The sequence below is a fragment of the Monodon monoceros genome, unplaced genomic scaffold (assembly GCF_005190385.1).
Source record: "Monodon monoceros isolate NGI ecotype Baffin Bay Population unplaced genomic scaffold, NGI_Narwhal_1 Super_Scaffold_21, whole genome shotgun sequence".
In the NCBI taxonomy this organism is placed as follows: Eukaryota; Metazoa; Chordata; class Mammalia; order Artiodactyla; family Monodontidae; genus Monodon; species Monodon monoceros.
Genome location: NW_021703778.1, coordinates 98,871,844 through 98,896,128, shown reverse-complemented (window position 1 = coordinate 98,896,128; position 24,285 = coordinate 98,871,844). Strand labels below are relative to the sequence as shown.

At 41.7% G+C, this 24,285-nt stretch overlaps 1 protein-coding gene across 1 annotated transcript; it reads right to left on the bottom strand.

Annotated features, from left to right (window-relative positions):
• Nucleotides 1–15,287: 15,287 nt before the first annotated feature.
• Nucleotides 15,288–17,919, bottom strand: RNASE10 (ribonuclease A family member 10 (inactive)). The gene is made up of 2 exons (XM_029239775.1): nt 17,871–17,919; nt 15,288–16,251 (listed from the first exon to the last, which is right to left on the bottom strand). Exon 2 carries the CDS (start codon nt 16,244–16,246, stop codon nt 15,608–15,610), a length of 639 nt encoding a protein of 212 aa, XP_029095608.1. The 5' UTR covers nt 16,247–16,251; nt 17,871–17,919; the 3' UTR covers nt 15,288–15,607.
• Between the last annotated feature and the right edge of the window lie 6,366 nt (nt 17,920–24,285).

The window sequence follows — 24,285 nt, the reverse complement described above, 5'->3', positions numbered from 1 at the left end:
ATTTATTTATTCAGATGCATTTATATCATTGTGGACTCATGGATATTTATTTTATACTTTGGATAAGATTCAATACTAAACTATTTTGTTGTTCAAATTGTTCTAGCTCTGGTCATCAGTAGTTCTTTCAGTCACCTCCTGTGTCCCTTTGACATTTTGTATTTTGGGGGTTTTTGTGCACTCCATTTTGTTTTTGCATGCTCTCTTACTTTTTGACATTACAAGATACTCCAGGTACATCTTATATTCCCTGCCTCAATCCTAAAATTAGCCATTCTCCAAGGATCCTGGTTCTTTTTATTGGAGAATGGTATTTAGAAACCAAGATTTGGGTACTGATTGCACTTATTGCTGCTGGAACGTCATTGTTTTTTTGTTTGTTTGTTTTCTTTGTTTGTTTTTTGTTTTTGTTTCTTGCGGTACGCAGGCCTCTCACTGTTGTGGCCTACTCCCGTTGCAGAGCACAGGCTCCGGACGCGTAGACTCAGCGGCCATGGCTCATAGGCCCGGCCGCTCCGCGGCATGGGGGATCTTCCCGGACCAGGGCACGAACCCGTGTCCCCTGCATCGGCAGGCGGACTCTCAACCACTGTGCCACCAGGGAAGCCCGGCATGTCATTGTTTCAAGGCCTTCTCAGAGAACAGAGCTAAGAAAGTTATATATGCCAACTCATGTATACACTCGTATCTGTAATTATTTCTATATATCAATCAGCATTTATTTTAAGCCAAATCTATACTGACACATACAACTCTAAACCACATGGTTTATTCTAGCCTTTTCCTCTTCTTATCGGCAACCTCTCACTCCAATAGTGAGAAACCTGGGATCCCACCAACCACAATTCATTTACTTATTTGTTCAGTCCCAGTATAGATATACAGCAGTTTCAATTTAACTCATACCCCGTGGGAAACAACTTATCAACTAGAATACAGTCCTTATGTACAGTTCCTTTTGTCTTTAGTCTTCCAGTTTCCAGTAATTTCTAAAGTTACTGCCTTAGTCTGTTTGGTCTGCTCTAACAAACATACCATACACTGGATGGTTTATAAACAACAGAAATTTATTTCTCACAGTTCTGGAGGCTGGGAAGTTCAAGATCAAGGCCCAAGTATATTTGACATCTGATGAGGAGTCACATTTTGGTTCATAGATGACTATCTTCTTGCTAAAATCTCACATGGCAGAAGGGCTGAGGGAGTTCTCTGAGGTCTTGGGCACTAATCCCATTCATGAGGGCTCCATCTTCATGGCCTAATCACTTCCCGAAGGCCCCATCTCCTAATACCACCATATTAGGGATTAAGATTTCAATATATGAATTGGGGGTGTGGGGAGGCACATAAACATTTAGTCTATAGCAATTACTTAAGTCTCTTCAGTATCCCCGTCAGCAAGGTTTTGTCATACAGTCAAATTCCTTTGTCACAGTCTGCCCTCCATCCTGGGATCCCCTCACCCTACTGGTTAATTTTTTTTAATTTACATACGTTAAGATTCAGTTTTTTGTGCTGGTTTTTGGCAAATGGACAGTGTCATGTATGCACCACTACAGTACCATACAGAATAGTTTCATAGCCCTAAAAAGTCTCTTGCCCTTCATCTAGGCAAACCACCCCCCTCCACAACTCCCGATAACCACTGATCTCTTTTCTGTTTCTGTAGTTTTGCCTTTACCAGGATGTAATATTAATGGAATCATACAGTATATAGTCTTCTCAGACTGGTTTCTTTCACATAGCAATAACATTTAAGATTCATCAATGGATTAATAGCCTGTTACTTTTAATTGCAAAATGGTATTCCATAGTATGATATACCAAAGTTTGTGCATTCATTTACCTGTTGAAGGAAATCTTAGTTTCTTCTAATTTGGTGGGATTCTTTTTTTTTTTCTTTTTTTTTTTTTGCCATGCCACGCGGCTTGTGGGATCTTAGTTCCACAACCAGAGATTAAACCCGTGCCCCTGCTGTGGAAGCATGGAGTCTTAACCACTGGATCGCCAGTGAACTCCCTGGTGGGATTATTAATAGAGCCGCTATAAACACTCTAACAAGTCTGTTCATGAGATTAGCTTTGGAATAATAATTTATAATAGAAACAGGAAAAAAATTAGTGAGTCACCAATTTATACCTATATGTTAATTTCTTTCTCTCCCAAATATTAAGAGAGGTATATTGTAACATCTAATGTTGAAATTTAACTGTTTTACAGAGATACATCATTTTGACTTTTTAAAATATTTATTTATTTTGCCTGCGCCAGGTCTTGGTTGCGGCACGTGGGATCTTCGTTGTGACATGTTAAGTTGCAGCATGTGGGATCCTTAGCTGCAGGATGGGAACTCTTAGTTGCGGCGTGCAAGTGGGAACTAGTTCCCCGACCAGAGATTGAACCAAGGCCCCCTGAATTTTGATTTTTATCACTCGTATAATGCATATTAATTGGTAAAGACTAAGAAAAGAGTACTATTCAAAAATTAATCATATTCTTCCACAGAAAATTATGATTCATTTATTGGTTTATAGCTTCCCAGATTTGATTCCATAAAATAAGTGCCGGAGCATTCAAATTTATTAAGAAAGATTGAGACACGTGTGAAAGCCAAGCACCCACTTTACAGATCCTGATCATGAGACTAGTGCATTGGCGCCATCTGGTGGCATACCTCACACATGTTGTAGATGCTGGGAGTGTTATTTTTTAATTTTTTAATTTTATTTTTTTTGCGGTACGCGGGCCTCTCACTGTTGTGGCCTCTTCTGTTGCGGAGCACAGGCTCCGGACGCGCAGGCTCAGCAGCCATGGCTCACGGGCCCAGCCGCTCTGCGGCATGTGGGATCTTCCCCGACCGGGGCACGAACCCGTGTCCCCTGCATCGGCAGGCGGACTCTCAACCACTGCGCCCAGGGAAGCCCTGGGAGTGTTATTTTTGAGAAGTGGATACATATAGGAGGAAAAATTAGACCCTACCATTTCACTGTTAATATATATACATATATCCTTTTAGCAACATTGAATTATCTTTATTTTAAAAAGAAATTTACTTGCCCAAGGCTACACAATTAGTTCTATTTGTCTGCAAAATTCATTCTTTTCACATACTGAATGGCCTCCATATCTCTGAAGATTGCACTTACAAAACATGAAGTAAAAAAAAAATTACAAAGCAGAAACTAGAGGATAAAGTCTTAATATTTAATAATTAGAGGCTAAGACCTCGAATTAGTGTATTTTGAGTTATCTGAGAGCTGTCGTTTTTATAAAACAAGACCAGAATGCTTTGAAAAAGTAACAACAGAAAAACAATAAACACTTGGAAAATAAGCATATTAATGTCAGGAGGAACAAAAGGAGCAGTATTAGGGTCAAAAGATAAAGTCAAAGAAATTTCCAAGAGGGCTTCCCTGGTGGCACAGTGGTTGAGAGTCCACCTGCCGATGCAGGGGACACGGGTTCGTTCTTTGGTCCGGGAGGATCCCACATGCCGCGGAGCGGCTGGGCCCGTGAGCCATGGCCACTGAGCCTGCACGTCCGTAGCCTGTGCTCCGCAACGGGAGAGGCCACAGCAGTGAGAGGTCCGCGTAAAGAAATTTCCAAGAAATTAATTCCAAAATATGAGAAAAAAGTAGAAGAGATAAGAAAATCCAAAAGATCCAATATTTGACTCATAGAGTTCTGGAAAGAGAGGAGAAAGAAAAAGGAAAATTGAAAATTTAATGAAGTAAATTTCCCAGACATGAAGATTTGATTTTCTAAATTAAACCCTACCACCACCACCATCCCTCCCCCATTGCAGGATACAATGACTTATACTTAAGCATATCAATGTGAAAATTGAGGACACAGTCATTAAAAGATCCTAAAAGCTTGCTAGGGAAATAAAAACGACCATTTACGAAGAAGAGTCAAAATGACATCAGGCTTCTCAACAATAGCACTGGATGATAGAAAACTATGAAGCCAAGTGTTTTCTCAATTCTGAGAAATTCTTGTCAGTCTGTAACTCCATACCCAGGCAAACTATCAATCAGATCTGAGAATAGAATAAATACATTTTCCAGTGTGTAAGAACTCACAAAATGCACCTCCTAAGCACATTTTCTTATGAACTTACTTGGCAATAGGCTCCCACAAAAACTAAAAGAAGAGAGTAGACCAAGAAAGAGGACAACATGGCATCCAGACAAGAATGATCACAGGATCACAGCTGAAGAACAGACCTACTGGGGCAGAGGCTCTAGGAGAGAACTCTCTAAGGAAAGGAAGTACTTGGTAGAAAATTCATTTGATTGAGAGGATGGCATTAATTACACTCACAATGTTGTGCAATCATCACTACCATCTATTTCTAAAGCTTTTTTTTAAGTGAGCATTTACAGCTTGCAAAAAAAGCGTCTAACAAATAAAAAAGACAACAATAAACTCCAGGATGTACAAAATGTTTTCTTAAATTATGGTGTTTCTAGGGACTTCCCTGGCGGTCCAGTGGTTAAGACTGTGCTTTCACTGCAGGGAGCGCGATCCCTTGCTGGAGAACTAAGATCCCGCATGTCTCACGGCCCCCCAAAAAAGAAATTATGGTGTTTCTGGATCTTCAGAAACATTATTTGCATATTCTAAATAATGTAAATACTTTGTATCAAGTTTCGGTGTTAGAGTCAGTGAACATAAATCTTCATTTTGATTATAGAATGAAATATTAATATTAACAATCATGACAATGTAGAACAAAAGGACAGATGACTGAAGGGTTTTTTTTAACATCTTTATTGGAGTATAGTTGCTTTACAATGTTGTGTTAGTTTCTGCTGTAGACCAAAGTGAAGCAGCTATATGCATATGTATATCGCCATATCCCCTCCCTCTTAAGCCTCCCTCCCACCCTCCCTATCCCACCCCTCTAGGTGGACACAAAGCACAGAGCTGATCTCCCTGTGCTATGTGACTGCTTACCATTAGCTATCTATTTTACATTTGGTAGTGTATATATGTCCATGCTACTCTCTCACTTCGTCCCAGCTTACCCTTCTCCCTCCCCATGTCCTCAAGCCCATCCTTTACATCTTCGTCTTTATTCCTGTCCTGCCCCAAGTTCGTCATAACCTTTTTTTTTTTTTTTTTAGATTTCATATATATGTGTTAGCATACGGTATTTGTTTGTCTCTTTCTGACTTACTTCACTCTGTATGACACACTCTAGGTCCATCCATCTCACTACAAATAGTTAAATTTTGTTTCTTTTTATGGATGAGTAATATTCCATTGTATATATGTGCCACATCTTCTTTATCCATTAAAGATAGAGGAAAAGAGAATGAAAGGAAAGATAAGGATGCTAATATCCTCATCTTGCAAAATAGGGACTCAAAATATGCAGCACATAGCTGAAACAGATAGTAAGAGGGTTAGTATATTATTAGGTTAGAAAGGTAAGCAACAGAGAAACTAAAATATTGCTATATTAGGAGGAAAAGGAGAGGGGAGTGAGGTGAAATTGAGCTAAACCTTAATCTACCATAACATGAAGTCAATAGACTTGATGGATTAGTAAGTAGAGAAAGAAGACTTTTACAGAGATAGTGAGGCGAGAGTTAGAAATGGTGCCTCTTGGACCCACTTGGACTTGGACTGGAGAGTTGGAAAGTCGTAGGGAGAGAGGCTGTAGATTTTAACTGTGGGCATGTATTGTTTTGATAAATATTACAAAATGTGAACTGAGGGACAGAATTTCTATTTGGCATGATAAAAATAACTTTCAGAAATAAATGGTAGTGATGATCGCGCAGCATTGTCAATGTAATTAATGTCACTGAATTGTATACTTAAGGATGATAAAAATGGCAAGTTTTATGTTTGTGTATATTTTACAATGAAAAGTACGCGCTGAGGTAAGATTCATCTTTTGCTGGGTCCACCTCCTACAACACCTCTCCTTAGGGAAATGATTAGTCCTAGAATTCCAGAAGATGGATTTAAGTGACCACAACAGCGAAGATGAAAGAACTGTAGAACCAAGGAATTACACAGGTCATTATGAGGATATTTGATTATTTCTGGTTGTGATGCTGCCTGTTCAGATTTTATTCTCATTCAACAGGACCTGCCAAGGGAGAAAGTTCCCATCTTACAACAGACTTTTTGTTTTTTTTTGTAAATCTAGTCTTGGAACCCTAACTAAACCTTTTCCCATTTTAGGCTTAACATTAAAAGAGTTGCTTCAAAGGTCGTTGGGATGACTAAGCTGGGCAAAACAGACTACAGAATAGGAACCAGCGAGAAGATGCCTGAGTATGGGAATAATTTGCCCAGGCAGGTATAGACAATCTCAAGAATGGTAAACACTGATGATGGCATTACCCACAGAAGGGCGTGTGGCAAGACTGAAGGTAGGTGAATGATGGGATATCCGTGGCACTTGCACAACCTGAGCACTGTGAGGTAATTTTCCTCTAGGAGAAATTCCTGAACCGTATTTTCTCTGTGTACCCTCCTAAATGAACCCAGATTCAACACCCTGAATGCATGACTGATGATACTGTGCAGCCATCATGAATAATCCACTCAAACTTAAAGAGTTTTTAATTTGTGTTTTCAGAGTAACAGAGTATATGGGCACAAAGAGGGCTCATAAGGGTTTGTATCAGGAAGTGGAGAGAATCTCTGGGAAGAGGAGACACTGAGTTACTAAGAACTGCTTTAGATATGGCCCACTTGGGGCTTCCGTGGTGGAGCAGTGGTTAAGAATCCACCTACCAATAAGCCCGTGGGCCACAACTACTGAGCCTGCGCTCTAGAGCCCACGAGACACAGAGCCCATGCTCCCAACAAGAGAAGCCACCGCAATGGCTTGCACACCACAACGAAGAGTAGCTCCCGCTAGATGCAACCAGAGAAAAGTCCGCATGCAGCAACAAAGACTCAACGCAAAGATAAAATAAAATAAATTTATATAAAAAAGATATGACCCATTCAATAAAAGGTATGCAAAGTTAAATAATAATGAGATCCCTTATTTTGCCTATCAAACTGTCAAAAATTAAAATAAAATATAATACCAAATTATGCAAAGGATATAGTGACGTGGGTCCATTCTATACACTGGTGGAGAGAGTATAAGCACAACCTTACAGAAAGGCAATAGGTGAAAAGGTATCTAAAGCTTTGAGGTTTATACTCTTTGACCTAATAATTCCACTTGGAAGAATTTGCTTTAAGGAAAAGAATCTGTGCGAACTATTTATTGTTAGACGTCAACTTAACCTCCAAAAGTAAAGGAATAGTTCAATGAATCATATTGCATTAATAAAATAGAATAATATATAGCTAGTAAAACTTTAAAGTACAGAAACTGCTAATATATAATTTTAATTTTCAAAAGATATAACACCTCTTCCCTTTCATTGGCTTATTTCCCCTGGCCTTCCATTTTGTTTCTTTCTTATTCCCTTCCATTCTTTTCCCTTTCTTCCCTTCCTAAACAATTTAGTCCTGAAGCCATTAAATGGGGCAAAACCTGGTGTGCATTGAAAAGGAGGGTCAGCCTGGCATGGGGAATAGGAAGCCAAAGGCCAAGAAAAGAGAAAAGGGCGTCCATATGGGGGGTGAGGGAGAGTAGAGGTGAGGCATGAGGGGGAGAAATCCAGCATGGAGCGTCAGCCTGAGCAAGGAGAGGAGGTATCCCACTCAGAGGGGAACCTGGTGTGGGGTATGAAAACCCAAATGGGGAGCATCCATGTAGGGGGACAGCCTGTCACAGAGTGTCAGAGTCAGAGAGGGCAAAGTGCATCTATATGGAAGGGGGGACAGTGGCAGAAACAGAAGATTTAGTTACATACATGGAGATTGATCAAATAAGTAAATATATTAAAGAAAATATGGTAGAGGGGGGTTTATAAATATGGAAATGGAGATATAAATATGGAAAGGGAGAAAACTAATATGAGCCTATGGGGTTGGATTGGAATTGGAGATATTGATGTGAATCATGGTTTTCAATGTAAATACATAAATAAAATGCATGTAAATATGTGGGGGTGGGGGGGGGTGGGTGTGTAATTGCATCTTTTTGCTGTATTCCCAAGCTCTGCCCTCTGAGGGACCAACTCTCTCGCCACAAAAATGAACACACACACCTAGCATCCGATCTTGGTTTTAAAATACTGTTTTCCACTAAAACAACCATGTTTCTTTAGAGAAATGACTGGTCCCAGGGCAAGGAAAATACAAGATGAGCTTAGACCATCTTGCTGTTTCTCAAAGCAAGGAAGTGTCTAAAGAATGATGGGAACATGTCAAAAGCACACAGAAGCCAGATTAGAAGGGCTTCTACTGACTAATTCTGGGTCAGATTATGTAACGCTTTTTCCATATTTATAACCCCCTTCTACCATATTTTCTTCAATACATTTCCTTCTCTTCCAGAGAAGTGCACCTGTGAATTCTTGGCAGGTAACACTCACAGAAGCTGGGAGATGGCTGCACCTTCCTGGTAAAAATATCTATCTTTATCCATTGACCATTTGGACAGCCTTTTCCTCCCCTTGGAAATAGTCTCCTAATGCAGTTGTTTGCTCTACATTGGTCCTTAGCCAGGCCAGCTTTCCAGGGCAATGCCTAGTGCTAGATTTAATCATGTCACCTTCTCTCTTCCTATCCTATCCCCTATAGGCCTCGTCTGTGGATGTGTTACCATGGCAGATACAATGCCTGATTTTAGTTTTTTTGTCTTTTTGTTACTGGTTTTAACAACCGGTGACTAGCACACTGCCAAACTCCTGCAAAAGCATTCATAGAACAAGTACTGTTTTGCCTTCTGCTTTTCTTGTCACCTTATAAAGGTGCTGAAAATCTCACCCATTCTTTGAAGTTAAAAATTTTACATGCTGTGTATAGGGATACACAATAAGTTTATACAGATATAATTCCAAACATTAGCTTCGTGCTAATACTAGAGAGCTGACATTTTCAAACAGTGGGATATCCCAGGGCCTCCTGAAATCATATATAAGTGGGTAAAGGGCCACGATGCCTTGACGTGTGCACTCACATTTCCCTCAATATTCCTTCTGCTTAGCCTTCTTCCTCTTTTCCCAAATTCTTCCTTTAAATCCAACTATTACCTGGCTTCTGAATCATTAATTCTACTAAAGAGCCAGCCCAGCTGCTCCTGGAGGTGGCATCTCTGTCCTTAGAATCACTTTCTAGAAACTGACTGAAGTCCAGTCTATAAATGCAAAGAGGAGAGGGCAGGCCTATGGGTAGGATCCAAGGTTCAGAGGAAGGAACATCATCAACAGATTACATGCTAAGTCCAAGTACTGCCTAAATAACAACAACTCTGTCCCTTGGAGTCCCTTTTCATTCCACCAGGAATGAGTCTCTGCCAGATGATATAACTTTGCCACCTTGGGAAAGAGAAGGGGTGGAGAGGGCCAGCTCAGTCCACTTTGCCTACAAGAGTGAGCTCTAGAGGGATCTGAGGGGGAGAGTTCAAATCAAGAGCCTGACAAGGGCATGATACAGAGACATTACCCTGGATTTGACCACAAGCTGAGCTGCCTCTAAGGAGTGTGTGTCCCTGGCCAATTTTTTTTTTTCTTCTCCAGGGAGGGATGGGGAAAGCGGCCCTTATCTATATAAACAATTTGATTTTAAAATATATTATAAAAATCATAGGCCCAAGTGAAGTATAGGGACTTATTGCTGAAGATTTAGAATTATGGGCAGAGGACAGATACTCACATATTTGGTTATTATCCAATCAGTGCACATGTAGATTTTCTGTGTTGTCTGGGCACCATCTCTTCCTGTTAGATCTAGGATCCATTTCTTCATGTTCTTTATTGTCAGATGTATTATTCCTGGATAATTTCATTATCTCCCACCACATGAAAAAGGTAAACCGGTCTGATAGGACCCATATAGATGTTCTTGTTTCTGCAGTTTCCTAGTGCCATTTATTTCGTGCCAGCTGTATCGTGACTCATGGCCCTGAATCATCCATTGTGCTGCCTGTGAATACCAGCTTCCAATGACTCTCTCAAAGGTTACTTTGTTACTGTACATTGTTGATAATGACCACAAACACAAGCAGTGTCTTACTTAGCCCAGCCCATATTTTTAGAACAAAATACCACAGACTGGGTATCTTACAAACAATAAAAATGTATTTCTCACAGTTCTGGAGGCTGAAAGTCCAGATCAGGGTGCCAGCATGGTCAGGTAGGGTCCTCACAGGGCAGAAGTGGCAAGGGAGCTCTGGGGGATCTCTTCTGCAGAAGCATTAACCCCATTCATAAGGGCTCCATGACCTAATTCCCTCCCAGAGGTCCCACTGTCTCACACCATCACGTTGGGCGTTAGGATTCCAACATGTGATTTTGGAGGGGATACATATTCAGACCATAGCACCCAGAGTACACAGGAAAATGAGAATGATAATTTGTGACCGTGTGAAATTTGCCATTTAGAGTTTTGTAGTATAAACATAAAACAACACATCTTCCAACTATATCTTCTCCTGAACTCTTTTTTTTTTTTGAGAACTGACTTGAGAGTTTCTAAAGTTTTCTTTTTTTTCTTTTCTGTTCTTTTTCCTAATTGAAGCATAATTGACTTACAATATTATATTAGTTTCAGGTGTACAATTCTCTTGAATTCTTTAAGCCATAATCACCGCCTTCCTAGAATGCCACTTCTTTCATAACTGACCACACTACACTCCTGTCTTACACACATTGCCACCATCCAGGAATATAGGCAGGGGGTACATGGGCAGAGCAAAAGAGCAATCCCATTCACACAAGGAATGACTAGCCTTCATCTTGCACAGATTAAGAAAGCGTGTCATCACCTGTCAATCAGAGGCAAGAGAGGGCATTGATCTGAAGTGCCCCATTGACACTGCAGAGCAATGGTCTCAAAAGTCTTTACAGGAAACAGGAGCAGCCCACTATACCTCCACATGGTGTGGAGGCTGCAAAGGGGTGGGGTCCACCCTGGGTGCCAGCAGTGGGAAGCTCCCAGGGTGAGGGACACATGCTGTTGTCCCTGCCACCCTCAAGTGCTATTGACCAGAAGTAGCAGAGCAATAGGAACATGGGTGGGTGAAAGCCTCCTACATATGCACTCAAGTCCAAGGGTGAGTAGTGACCATTGGTGATCCAGAGTCCTAAATTTATTCTGTGTCCAGGATATGTTTGAGTCACGCAAAATCAGTTTATCAGCACCATTCTGGTGACCCACTGCTGTGTGATCCCACAAAAGACATACCACACCAGCCAGAGGGGACCACCGCTTGCCAGGTCACCCTCGTGGAAACAGGGCCTGGCTTCAGGGTCCTAGGACAACCCCATAGGTGCAAGTCTCAGAACTTTTGGGGGGCAGCTTGTTGGCCCTACGCATGGTGTAGGGGAGCCGTGACCTGAGGGGAGAAATAGGACTCAGGCCCAGAGGAGTCCCAGTTCAAGCTCAGGGTACCCAACCCAGATGGCACTGCTGGCCTCAGTCAGTCCCAGACACCAGAGGGGGACTTTCTAAGACCCAACACAGCCAAAAAAAAAAAAAATACTATGTTCTCACTGAGGTCATATTATATATTCAAATAAATTAAGGGTTAATTAAATAGTATATATAGATCTCAATCCCTTACCTGAAACCATTAGGGCCAATGCATTTTGAAACAGAATTTTTAGGATTTTAAAAAGCAACATTGTATAAGTGTATGTGATGTTTATGCATCCCTAGAAGAGTTTATCTGAGGCAGTATTCATAATCAGACATATTGATATTTCTTCAGTGAAATGTATAATAGTCATATAGCATAAATAAAGATAATAAATAGACTTGCATAGTCAATTCAGCCCGATTTTGCATCTCACTGAGCTTGGGAGCCACTTTGAAAGAAAATCTTTCAGTTTTCGGAGTTTTGGGGATTTAGGAACACTGGGTAGAGGACTGAGGACCTGCTGTATGGACTAAGCATATACACTGGAAGTGCAAAGAGGGGGATTTTACTGGAATTAAAAGAGTTGGTGAAAGTTTTATGAATCAGGCATCATTTGAGCTATAATGAGTTAATTTTCTATCCCTTTTGAGTGAAGTTCCCACTTCTTGTCAACCCATTACACCTACCAAGCTGTGTTTTCCTGCTTGAGCCACTAGGAGCCCGTACAGTGCTTTGTAAATTGCTTTCCTGAGATAGTTTTCACAGTCAGATAAAAGCCTGACCACTGAGATTTGTCCAAAGTGGAGACCAGATGAGGGCGATAGCAGAACTTGTTGGAGTGTGGGAACCCTAAATGAGAGAAGCTGGTGGGAACCTATAAGAGGTTATCTGTGAATGAAAGCACATGGGCTTCCATTCCTTGCTAATTCCAGTCTCCTAATAGTTTGCCCCGCACAATGGATCCTCTGTCTTTTGGTTAAGAAGTCAAACTTGGAACCTTTCCCATCACATTCCCAATCTTCAATGCCTTTGGGTTACATACTGGACAAATTCTTAACACACTGATTTTCTCTGACACCCACTCTTCTTTCCTCTCTCACACCTCACTTCTTTTTTTCTCCCTTGTCTTAGATCGTCTTTTGTCTATTTCTTCCGAAAGGGATTCTCCCATCAAGAAGAGTAGGGGTCTTCCCTGGTGGCACAGTGGTTGAGAGTCCGCCTGCCGATGCAGGGGACACAGGTTCGTGCCCCGGTCCGGGAAGATCCCACATGTCACGGAACGGCTGGGCCCGTGAGCCATGGCCGCTGAGCCTGCGTGTCCGGAGCCAGTGCTCCGCAACGGGAGAGGCCACAACAGTGAGAGGCCTGCGTACCACAAAAAAAAAAAAAAAAAAAAAAAAGAAGAGTAGGAATCTTCCTTGTCCAGGGCCTCATCTCCTGCCACTCCTCCACCCACCTCTAAAATGTCAGGGCAGCCCACAGATGCAGACACACTTCCCGCCCAGCAACACTGTTCCTAAAAGGTCATTGCCGGGAGAGGTGAGTCAAAGGTATGGAGGGAAATGTTGAAACAGGGAAGTCTGAGGGGAGACTAGAGGCAAAGCATTTAAGTGGTTGCCTGCCTGCAAGAACAGGAAGGGTAAGGGAGATCTGGAGCTAAATGAAGAAAGAACAGGAAGGTAAAAGCCAGGTCAGAGTAAGCCAAACCTTTCCTTCCTCCAGTGTCCCATTTATGGATGTCCCTGACTCTTGAGTGTATTACTGTCAAGGAGATTGAAATAGGCAAAAACCCTAGGAAGAGGAAATCTCAAAATCAAGTCTCATAGTGAATCCTTATTGCCATTTTCTATGATCCCTTCCTGTGCCCGTGCATGTCTAACGAAACTATTTCTTGATAGATTTGAATTCAGAGAAAATTGGCTGAGCAAAACCACTTAGCATCTTCTATTTATTCAACCCCATAGCTTTTCTCCTCTTTGAGTAGATCCAATCCCTTTTCTGCTGAAAATATTTTTTCACTAACTTTCTTGTTTTTCAGAGCAAAAGAAGAAAAGACGTGCTGAGTGAGAATAAAATTCCCTCCAATCCCACTCATTCTACATCTATTGAGCACCTTATGTGACCATTATTCTACTTATTGGACATAATTTTTTTTTTTTTTTTGCGGTACGCGGGCCTCTCACTGTCGTGGCCTCTCCCGTTGCAGAGCACAGGCTCCTGACGCGCAGGCTCAGCGGCCATGGCTCACGGGCCCAGCCGCTCCGCGGCATGTGGGATCTTCCCGGACCGGGGCACGAACCCTCGTCCCCTGCATCGGCAGGTGGACTCTCAACCACTGCGCCACCAGGGAAGCCCTGGACATAATTTTTAAAAATAGTTCTCTGTTTCTCTCTCTCCATCACTCTCTTGACCCACCCTCGCTCTAACCCCCTATGCCAAACTCTTTATAGGACCAACATCTTCTTACCTGGCATGGCATAAGAGATCAGTGTTGGCTGAATGAATATCTAAAAGGATTCAGAGAAAGAACAGGGAGATCCCAAAGAGAAGAGGAAAAGGAGACCAGGAGAAAGAGGCAGGGTGGGGGAGAAACAAAGGGAGGGAAAAGAAGATCAAAATGGCAGGTAGAATAAAGATGTAAAAAAAAAAAAATCTAGAAACAATAAATGCTGGAGAGGGTGTGGAGAAAAGGGAAAACTCTTGCACTGCTGGTGGGAATGTGAATTGGTACAGCCACTATGGAGAATAGTATGGAGGTTCCTTAAAAAACTACAAATAGAACTACCATATGACCCAGCAATCCCACTACTGGGCATATACCCTGAGAGAACCATAATTCAGAAACAGTCATGTACCAAAATGTTCATTGCAGCTCTATTTACAATAGCCCGGAGATGGAAACAACCTAAGTGTCCATCATCGGATGAATGGATAAAGAAGATGTGGCACATATATACAGTGGAATATTACTCAGCCATAAAAAGAAACGAAATAGAGCTATTTGTAATGAGGTGGATAGACCTAGAGTCTGTCATACAGAGTGAAGTAAGTCAGAAAGAGAGAGACAAATACCATATGCTAACACATATATATGGAATTTAAGAAAAAAAAATGTCATGAAGAACCTAGGGGTAAGACAGGAATAAAGACACAGACCTCCTAGAGAATGGACTTGAGGATATGGGGAGCGGGAAGGGTAAGCTGTGACAAAGTGAGAGCGTGGCATGGACATATATACACTACCAAATGTAAAATAGATAGCTAGTGGGAAGCAGCCGCATAGCACAGGGAGATCAGCTCGGTGCTTTGTGACCACCTAGAGGGGTGGGATAGGGAGGGTGGGAGGAAGGGAGATGCAAGAGGGAAGGGATATGGGAACATATGTATATGTGTAAGTGATTCACTTTGTTATAAAGCAGAAACTAACACACCATTGTAAAGCAATTATACTCCAATAAAGATGTAAAAAAAAAAATGGCAGGTAGTAAAAAAAATGAGAGGAAAAAGAAAAGGGTTGAGAAGGGTCAAGAAAATGAGTGCTGTCTTTGCCCCAGGACATGTTTTATCTCAGTCTGCACCACCATGGCACCGTACCTGCAGACCCCTACAGCCAGGGGTTCGGGAAAAGAAACCTGATCCACATGGTTCTCCAGACGCAGTCACAGTTAGAATCACTTTAATTTACATCTGTAGCAGAGAAGTGCTACATGGAAAGCCCAGGAGGCTTATGTGATTGCCATAGAGGTTCATCGTGGGTAGCAGGGAAGGACGTGGATAAAGGATGCATTAAACTCTTGTAATCCACACCTAAAGGCCTCCAGACCAGGGAACAGACTGATAACCAGGATCATAGGAGAGACTAGAGCAGTTCTTCACTTATCTCTTTCCAGGGCAAGAGATAGACTCTAAGAGACAGAGAACCTACAGAGATTGGACATCATCACCCTATTCTACCACCTCTAATCCCAGGAAAAAAATGCAGGTTGGGTGAACCCCTAGGGCAAAGAAGATTTATATTTTCAAATAGGATAAAGAATAGGCCAGCCTCTCTTCCCAGAACCTTTTTTGCAGAATACCTAAGGACAAAAACAGCATGAAAAAGGGGAAGTGGAAAGGAAGACAAAGATGAGAAGGTGCAGAAGAGAACTTACTTCATGGTCCAGATGTTACCTGGACTTTCATGTCACTACAGGATATAAAAATGTACTTTTCAAGAATGAAAGTTATGTAATTACAGTGAGGAGTGACTTGGCCTGGTTTGGATAACTTGCAGAATGTCAAATCAAAAGGACGGGAGCTTTTGTGACACTTGCCTCCCTTGAGGTCACAGGCAACAACAGGACTCTTACAGACAGCTTTGACTGCCTCTAGTTCCTCATGGATGAATGTGTACCGGGGTATGCATGTGTGGTTGTGTGGCTTCGTCTTCTGCGCCATCAGGGCATTGCATTCCCTGTCCATCAGGTCAGACCTCAGATAGTCTTTGTTGCTCTGAAAGAGAGCCTCAGCTCTGAGCATCTTGTTTCCTCCAACTTCATCTTCACTGACGATGGTCTCTTCCAGTTGCACCACTTCTTTGTTGCTAAGGGTTTCTATGCTTCGAAGGGTGCCCGCTCCCTCCCTAGTGGCTTCAGCCTTGTCATGTGAGTCACTGGACTGAAACTCATTCAGTAGCTGATCACTTTCCTCCAGGACTGCTGCGGCCATCTGAAGTCCCAACCCCAGGCCTACCCCCAGGCCCAGCAGGAGCAGCAACATTATGAAAAAGATCTGCACCAGAGTCAGCTTCATTTTGCCTGGAGGGGAGGAGGGAAACAGAGGACTGACTTTGAAATGAAACTTGGCTCCAGTAGAGATCGTAGATTCCCCTAAACCCCAACAGCATAGTCTTTGGGGTCTCCTCTCCCTTCTCCACATTACCCCATTCCCCACCCAAGACAGAGATCCCTTCTCACTCTTTTCCCATTTCTCCTGTCCCTCCCACCACATTCCCTGTTGCTGTGGCATAATGTGTGGATTCTACAGAACTGGAAGATGACCAGGGAAGCAGTTCTGCAACTGGTTCACATATGGGGTATCAGTGGGGAAAGTTGACATCAATTGATTCTTAAACAGAAATTAGTTCTAAATCACCAAAAAGAATGGGTAAGAGTACAAACAAGTACAGTGTCACACTTCCCTTGAGAGAAATTCTTATAGAAAGTCTTATTCTCAGTAAAGGATTAGAATTACCATAGGAGATCATCTCCCTATTTTTTCCCCAAATTAATTTTTGCTCATTCAAGTATTTATTATTCTCCCTGTTACCCACCCTCCCCAAAAAAGATCAAAAGGAATAAGAAAAGTATTATAGTCCATTCTCACTCTTAAGCTGAGGCTGGCGGGGGGAGGGAGACGTGGGAGGATGCCCAATTTCACCTTGCTAAAACTACATCTTGTCGTGCCAGATCCCTTCTACTACTATAGATCTCTTAACACTCGGGTAATTCCTGCTGATTAGTTTTTGTACTCTTAGGGAGGACATGGAACAAGAATGAAACCAAAGAAAACCAAACAACTGACCTGCAAGGGTTCCCCTACTAGTAAAGATCCTAAGGAAACTGAGGGAAAGAGCATGCATCTTTGTCCTGCAATGCCAGCCTCATGCCCCTATCAAAGAGAGACCTTCCCTACCAGAAAAGAATATTGCTATAAAGAACATTTTTGAGACAATTGATAATATGAGAATATTGTCGATGGAGTAGATAGGAATGTTATGTCAGTGTTTGATATAGGGAATTTGAAATTTGTGCTACAATTGTTTAAGAGAATATCTTTGTTCTTAGAAAAAGAACCCTGAAATATTAAGGTGCAAAGGGGCATGATTAGACGACTTACTCTCCAAGGTTCAAAATAAAGATCATATGGGGAATTCCCTGGCGGTCCAGTGGTTAGGACTCCACACTCTCACTGCCAAGGGCCTGGGTTCAATCCCTGGTGGGGAGAACTAAAATCCCACAAGCTGGGCAGCACAGCCAAAAAATATATAGATAGATAGATAGATAGATATAGATCATATGTATGTATGTACATGTGTATTTACAGAGAAAGAAAAATTTTTTTAATAAGGGAAAGAAAATTTTTAAATATTGTGACTGGATAAAGGATATTTAGGAGTTCTTTGTATTAATGTGGTAACGTTTCTTTAAAGTTGAAAATATTTCAGAAAAAAAAATTTTTTTTTGGCCGCTCTGTACAGCTTGCGGGATCTTAGTTCCCCCACCAGGGATTGAACCCGGGCCCTCTGCAGTGAAAGCACGGAGTCCTATCCACTGGACTACCGGGGGATTCCCTCAAATTTTTTTAATTTTTAAAAAAGAGAATTTCCCATGTCGTTCCCTGGAGCACCAAACACCACTGTGACTTACCTACATACCTAAATAACTTCAAAGACGCCTGTGTCCTGTTTTCCAGGTTCTTCCCTCCCAGGTTTTCCTTCTCTCTGAGAAGTGCCCTGGATGCTGGTCTGCAGAAAAATGGTTATCCCCTTGTGCTCTGTGTGCTCTTAAACCCAGACTTACTTCCTAAGCCCATTCCCACTCCCACTCTCCCTCCCCAGCTCTGAATAAACACACTCAGCCAATTGTCTTTTCTGCTCCCATGAGCACTTTGAAGTAAGGCTACTTGGACATTGAAACAGATCCAGACATCCAAGACAGGAAATGTTTCCAGTCTGGGAAACTGCAGACGGGTTTTTTTCCCAGTCAATTGTTCCACTCCTGAGTTACACCCACTATCCTGTGGTTTATAGCAGCCTGACCTTGCCCATAAATTTCAAGGTCATTTCCTTATATTCTCCACATGTGCTTCCTTTAAACTTTCCCCGTCACTTCTGAAATGTCAAGCTCTTTGGCCTGTATTTATGTCATCCCTCCAACACGGTTATTTTGCTTTTCGCATTTTAGAACTGTGTCATGGCTTCATCAGAAGATTTGGCGTATTTGAGTCAATGATGAATTTTTACATATCTTTACCTATCTTTACCCAGCCCTCCATTCTCCACTCCCTCTTTCCAACCCTCAGCCAATAACTGCATATCAGGTTTTGGAAACCTGATAATTTAGTCCTAAATAAGAGAATATCGGGGACTTCCCTGGTGGTGCAGTGGTTAAGAATCCGCTTGCCAATGAAGGGGACACGGGTTCAATCCCTGGTCTGGGAGGATCCCACATGCTGCGGAGCAACTAAGCCAGTGCACCACACTACTGAGCCTGTGCTCTAGAGCCCGCGAGCCACAACTACTGAAGCCCGAGTGCCTAGAGCCCATGCTCTGCAATAAGAGAAGCCACCGCAATGATAAGCCAGAGCACGGCAACAAAGAGTAGCCCCCGCTCACCACAAATAAAGAAAGCCCGTGCACAGCATTGATGACCCAACACAGCCAAAAATCAATAAATAAAATAAATAAATTTTTTTTAAAAAAGAGAGAGAATATCCCAAACAGTGCTCAGTCCCTATAGCCCAGGTGAGTAAAATCAGGAGGTTATAATGCTGCTTGTACTCACTTCTTTAGCTGAAAGTGATACCATGAGATAATATTTTTAAAGCACCCTGGAGATTATTAAAGCAGTATGAAAACCCTCTCTAGACCTAAACAGGGACCTTTAGGAGGATGATTTGCTTTGTCATTCAGGCAGAAGTTTTCAAATGGTGGTCTGCGAACAGCTTCCGTGATCTGCAAAGTCAATCAGGCTGACTTCTACAGTGTTGGTGTGGATGATTTACAATAATAATAATAACAACAACTAACCGTTATTGAGCACTTATTTCATGCTGGGCATTTACTGCATTTCACCCTCACAATTTGCTCCTGCTATCCCTCTTTGGTGTCCATTCTGCGCATTCATTCTGACAAGGTCTGTACGCAAAAAGAAGGCAGAGTAAAGGGGCCTCTGCTGAACCCAGTAGCTGTCTGGAGTCAGCAGGGATAATATATCCAACTATACACACCAACTGCTTCTTTATAACTGGTTACTATTAGGAATTGTTTGAAATTAACCCTTGATTAAAAATGAAGAAAGGACCTAGGTCTGTGGTCTAAGTAGAACCTTTAAAGTGGACAGGTTTTTATTCTTGTTTTTTTCATTTTCTAGGCTACAGTTTTCTCATCTTCTGGATTTGAATAATACTACCTCTTACTTCATAGGGATGTTGTGAATATTATATAACGCACTGCATGCGAAAGGATAAATGTATTAGCTATTGTTGTTATTGCTATTAATATTATGTAACAATTACCAACACATGCTTATTACCTGATCAATGCCATTTTCCTGTTTAGAAATAGCATACTAAATGATATCACTTATATGTGGAATCTCAAAATACAACAAACCAGTGAATATAACAAAAAGAAACAGACTCACAGATGTAGAGAACAAACTAGTGGTTACCAGAGGGGAGAGGGAATGGGGGAGGGGCAGGATTAAGAGACACAAACTATTATGTATAAAATAAGCTTCAAGGGTATATTGTAAATACAACACAGGGAATATGGCCAATGTTTTATGATAACTATAAATGGGTGTAACCTTTCAAAATAGTGAATTACTATATTGTACACCTGTAACTTATATAAGATTGTACACCAGTTATACTTCAATTTAAAAAAAAAGAGATAGGGCTTCCCAGGTGGCGCAGTGGTTGAGAGTCCGCCTGCCGACGCAGGGAACACGGGTTCGTGCCCCGGTCCGGGAAGATCCCACATGCCGCAGAGCGGCTGGGCCCGTGAGCCATGGCCGCTGAGCCTGCGCGTCCGGAGCCTGTGCTCCGCAACGGGAGAGGCCACAACAGTGAGAGGTCCGCGTACCGCAAAATAAATAAATAAATAAACAAATTTTAAAAAGAGATCGCATACTAAGGACTACAGCTACCAACTTTACTCACTATTTCTCCTAGAAGAAGTCAAACAATATCCTAGAATCTCAAGGAATTAAGGCTCATATATGCTTCATTTTACAAATAAAGAAAGTGACTTGAAATAGTTAATGTCTCAGATGCTACAAATAAGTAATGGCAGTTCTAATGTTAGAACTCTTGACATGTAGTTAAGCAAAATTTATACTAGATAGATAGATAGTGAGTAGATACATATAGAGGGATAGAGATAGAACAGATACTCTGATTAGAAAATTGACCATGAATCCATCTGAGACCTAGATTCTAAGTATAAGAGCTATTTCTCATTGTAAATTAATCTAAATTATGGACTTCCACTGTGGAATAGCAATGATTGGATTTTGCCTGAAACTCTTAGAACAAATGAGCCAATGATATGGAACAATAGATTTTCAAGACATTGGACAGCAAGTAATGAAGGGCAGTGATCACTGAGAGACGGGAAACAAACGGGATGAGCTTTCTCCCTGCAGGGAGTTTCTAGGCCACTTGGCACAGAGAGGGGAACCCAGGCAGGGTCTATCAGTCTCTCTGAGTTGAGGAGATGGAAGTGCAAGGAAACCAAGGCAACTAGAGTTCACTGCAGAGTACCAGAGGGGACAGGACTGCAGAGAAAGAGCTCCTGGGAGCCACATCAGAATGGCTAAAATTAAAAAGTAGTAACAACGTGGTCCTACTATATAGCACAGGGAACTATACTCAATATCCTGTGATAAACCATAATGGAAGAGAATTTTTTTAAAAAAAGAATGTCTATATGGGTATAACTGAGTCACTCTGCTGTACAGCAGAGATTGGCACATTGTAAATCAACTATGCTTCAATAAACGCGCGCACGCGCACACACACACATGGAAGTAGTGACAATACCAAACACCGATAAGGATGCAGAGGAACTGGATCTCTCATACACTGCTGGTGGGAATTTAAAATGATACAGTGACACTGGAAAACAGTTTGGCATATTCTTAAAATATTAAGCATATAATTATACAACCCAGCAATTGCACTCTTGGGCACTTATCCCAGAGAAACAAAAACATAGGTCCACACAAAACCTGTACATGAATGTTCACAGCAGTTTTGTTCAGATTAGCCAAAAACTAGAAATAGCTCAATTATCTTTCAAGAGGTGAAGGACTGAACAAACTGTGGTGCTTGTATCCCATGGAATATCTATACACCTGACAACCTGCGCAGAGCTCAAGGGCATTATTCTGAGTGGAAAACTAATACTATTAAATGGTCATTATTGTATAATTCCATTTATATAACATGGAGAACATAGTAATGTTTGCCAGGGGTTAGGATGGTAGGATAGGAATACAGATGTGACTATAAAGTTGTACTACAAGGCAGACCTTTATAGTGTTGAAATAGTTCTGGATCTTGATTGCAGTGGTGGTTACATGAATCTATACATGAAATAAGATGACACAGAACTACACACACACACACACACACACACACACACACACACACACACATTATGCTAATGTCAATTTCTTGGTTTTGATATTACACTATATATAGGTAAGATGTAGGGCTTCCCTGGTGGCCCAGTGGTTGAGAGTCCACCTGCCAATGCAGGAGACATGGGTTCGTGCCCCGGTCCAGGAAGATCCCACATGCAGCGGAGCGGCTGGGCCCGTGAGCCATGGCCGCTGAGCCTGCGCGTCCAGAGCCTGTGCTCCGCAATGGGAGAGGCCACAACAGTGAGAGGCCTGCATACCGCAAAAAAAAAAAAAAAAAAAGATAGTTTTACATAATAATAAAGAGAAACACACACACAAGATCCTCATCAAGACTGTCATTTACATTTTGGTGTACATCCTTGCAGTCTCCTCCCATACCACCCAACCCTGTGTTGATGCTAAGTTCAACATGTCTATTAAAATCACACTTCAGGGTGTCAAACGGCAGTTGAACATAGTGAATACAGGAGTCAAGTTCAAAGGAGTCTGAGCTGCAGATATAAATTTAGGAGACATCAGCATAGGACTAGGTATATAAAGTCACAAGACTGGAGAAGACTGAGTGTCAAGGAAAGGTTGGTGTTTTACTTTTTTTTTTTTTTAAGATGGGAAAAATAACAGCTGGTTTACTGATAATAAAGATCAAATAGAGAGGACAACCTGATAAGGCAGGAGAGCAAGGAAAGAATTGTTAAAACAATGATTCTGAGTGCTTAGACTCTGAAGATGCATTGCCTGGGTTTACGAGTATAAATGTGTTATTTTATCTATGACTTACCCTACAGGATAGTAAAAGGGACATACAACATGTTTGCTATAAAAGATTGAATCTAGTCACATGGTTGAGAACCACTGGTTTAAAAGAATTAGTAATGGTCAGTGGCCCTGTTACACTATGGACGGGAGAACTTTTCCCTCATTCTGCAGTAGCAAATGTTACTGCTTGTTACAGCTGACTGGATATGAGAATCCAGGTCAGCCTTGGGCTGGAAGCTCTCCAGCTGCGCGGAGTTTCTTAGGATAGGAGACATAGAAACAAAAGAAGGGTAAGAATGCTGAACAATGTCTTACTAATAAGGAATCCAACTCTGCTTGGGTCCCAAATAAGCTTTTTTCCCAGGGTTTTTATCACTCACATGCCCTCCAGATAACACAAAAGTCCAGGGATGAGGGCGGTCATTTTTTTCAAAGCTGGACACATTATTTGAGATGACCTGATATCTAAACACTGACCATTGTTAGATCCCAGAGCGCTCAATTGTGTACAGAACTTAGCATCAGTTTACCGTGACCCACTGAACACAATAAGGTCTAGTCTATTAAGGGTATTCGGCAAATATCCTGCTAGTGAATGCTTCCTTATGATATTATGTAGTGTAGTTCTTACAGAAACCGTTCTAAAGGTTATGCTCTGCTCCCCCAGCCAAGGGGACAAGTAGAGAGTAAAACCTAATTCGTGCTCTGCTCAGCAAACTGTACAAACTGGCACAGAGCTGATTTCCCCCAGAGCAAGGGGCTTTTCTTCCAATCCATGCAAAGGTGGTGTTTAGGTTTTCTAGGGACCTAAATAGATGGCTTTGCATTTTGGTGCATTTTCTCAGAAATGACCTCATATGACCCTTACGACTTCTACACGAAGTAAGAAGCACTAGAATTATTTCTCCTTTTTTAAAATCAAACTGAGGACACAGAGCTAATGGGTGGCAGGACAAGAATGGAATCCTGATCTACCTACTCCCACGGATTGTTCCTTCTCTTACACTATCCACCTTGCCCCTGATAGTTTGTTCCAGTTAAAGTCATTTCCTTATGGATCTAGAGAACAATCGGTTACCATTGATGCCCAAAACAATCTTGCATATATATAAGATGGGTATTTTCAGTTATTATTGAGAATCGTAACAAATCACATTTGTAAAATGTAATACACAGACTGGCTCACAATCTGTAGAACCCAGCCCTGCTAACCTCAGCCAGATCTTTCCCTCTCATAATCTTTTCATCCCCTGTCTAATCACTGCAGTTCTCCTGATTCAGGCTTTTACCTTTTCAGGTCCTGCGTAGCCCTGGGTCTAACTGGTAGATGACCCTATGGGGGTGTTATGTCTTGTTCTTTCTAAATGAGTGATTTGGGCAGCTCTGTGACATTGGAGGAGTTTCGTTAATAACATATGATCAATGAAAGTGACCACAGCCACCTTACTCTGATGCAACGGGAACTTTCAGAACCAACAAAGTCTAAAGAAGGAGCTCCCCCAAATCACATCCAACCTTCGACTCCTCTATCCAAGTTCTCTGTCTTCTCACAGCCTACACCTTTGCTAGGAAATATGCAGCTCACTGATATTCTGGGTTGTATTCTCTATAAAAATTATGTTCATCCGTTTTTATCAATCAAAACATTCACTGACTTCTTTG

Bases quoted from the DNA above. Each gene is read 5' to 3' on its own strand.
- RNASE10 (XM_029239775.1), bottom strand. From the start codon at position 16,246: ATGAAGCTGACTCTGGTGCAGATCTTTTTCATAATGTTGCTGCTCCTG.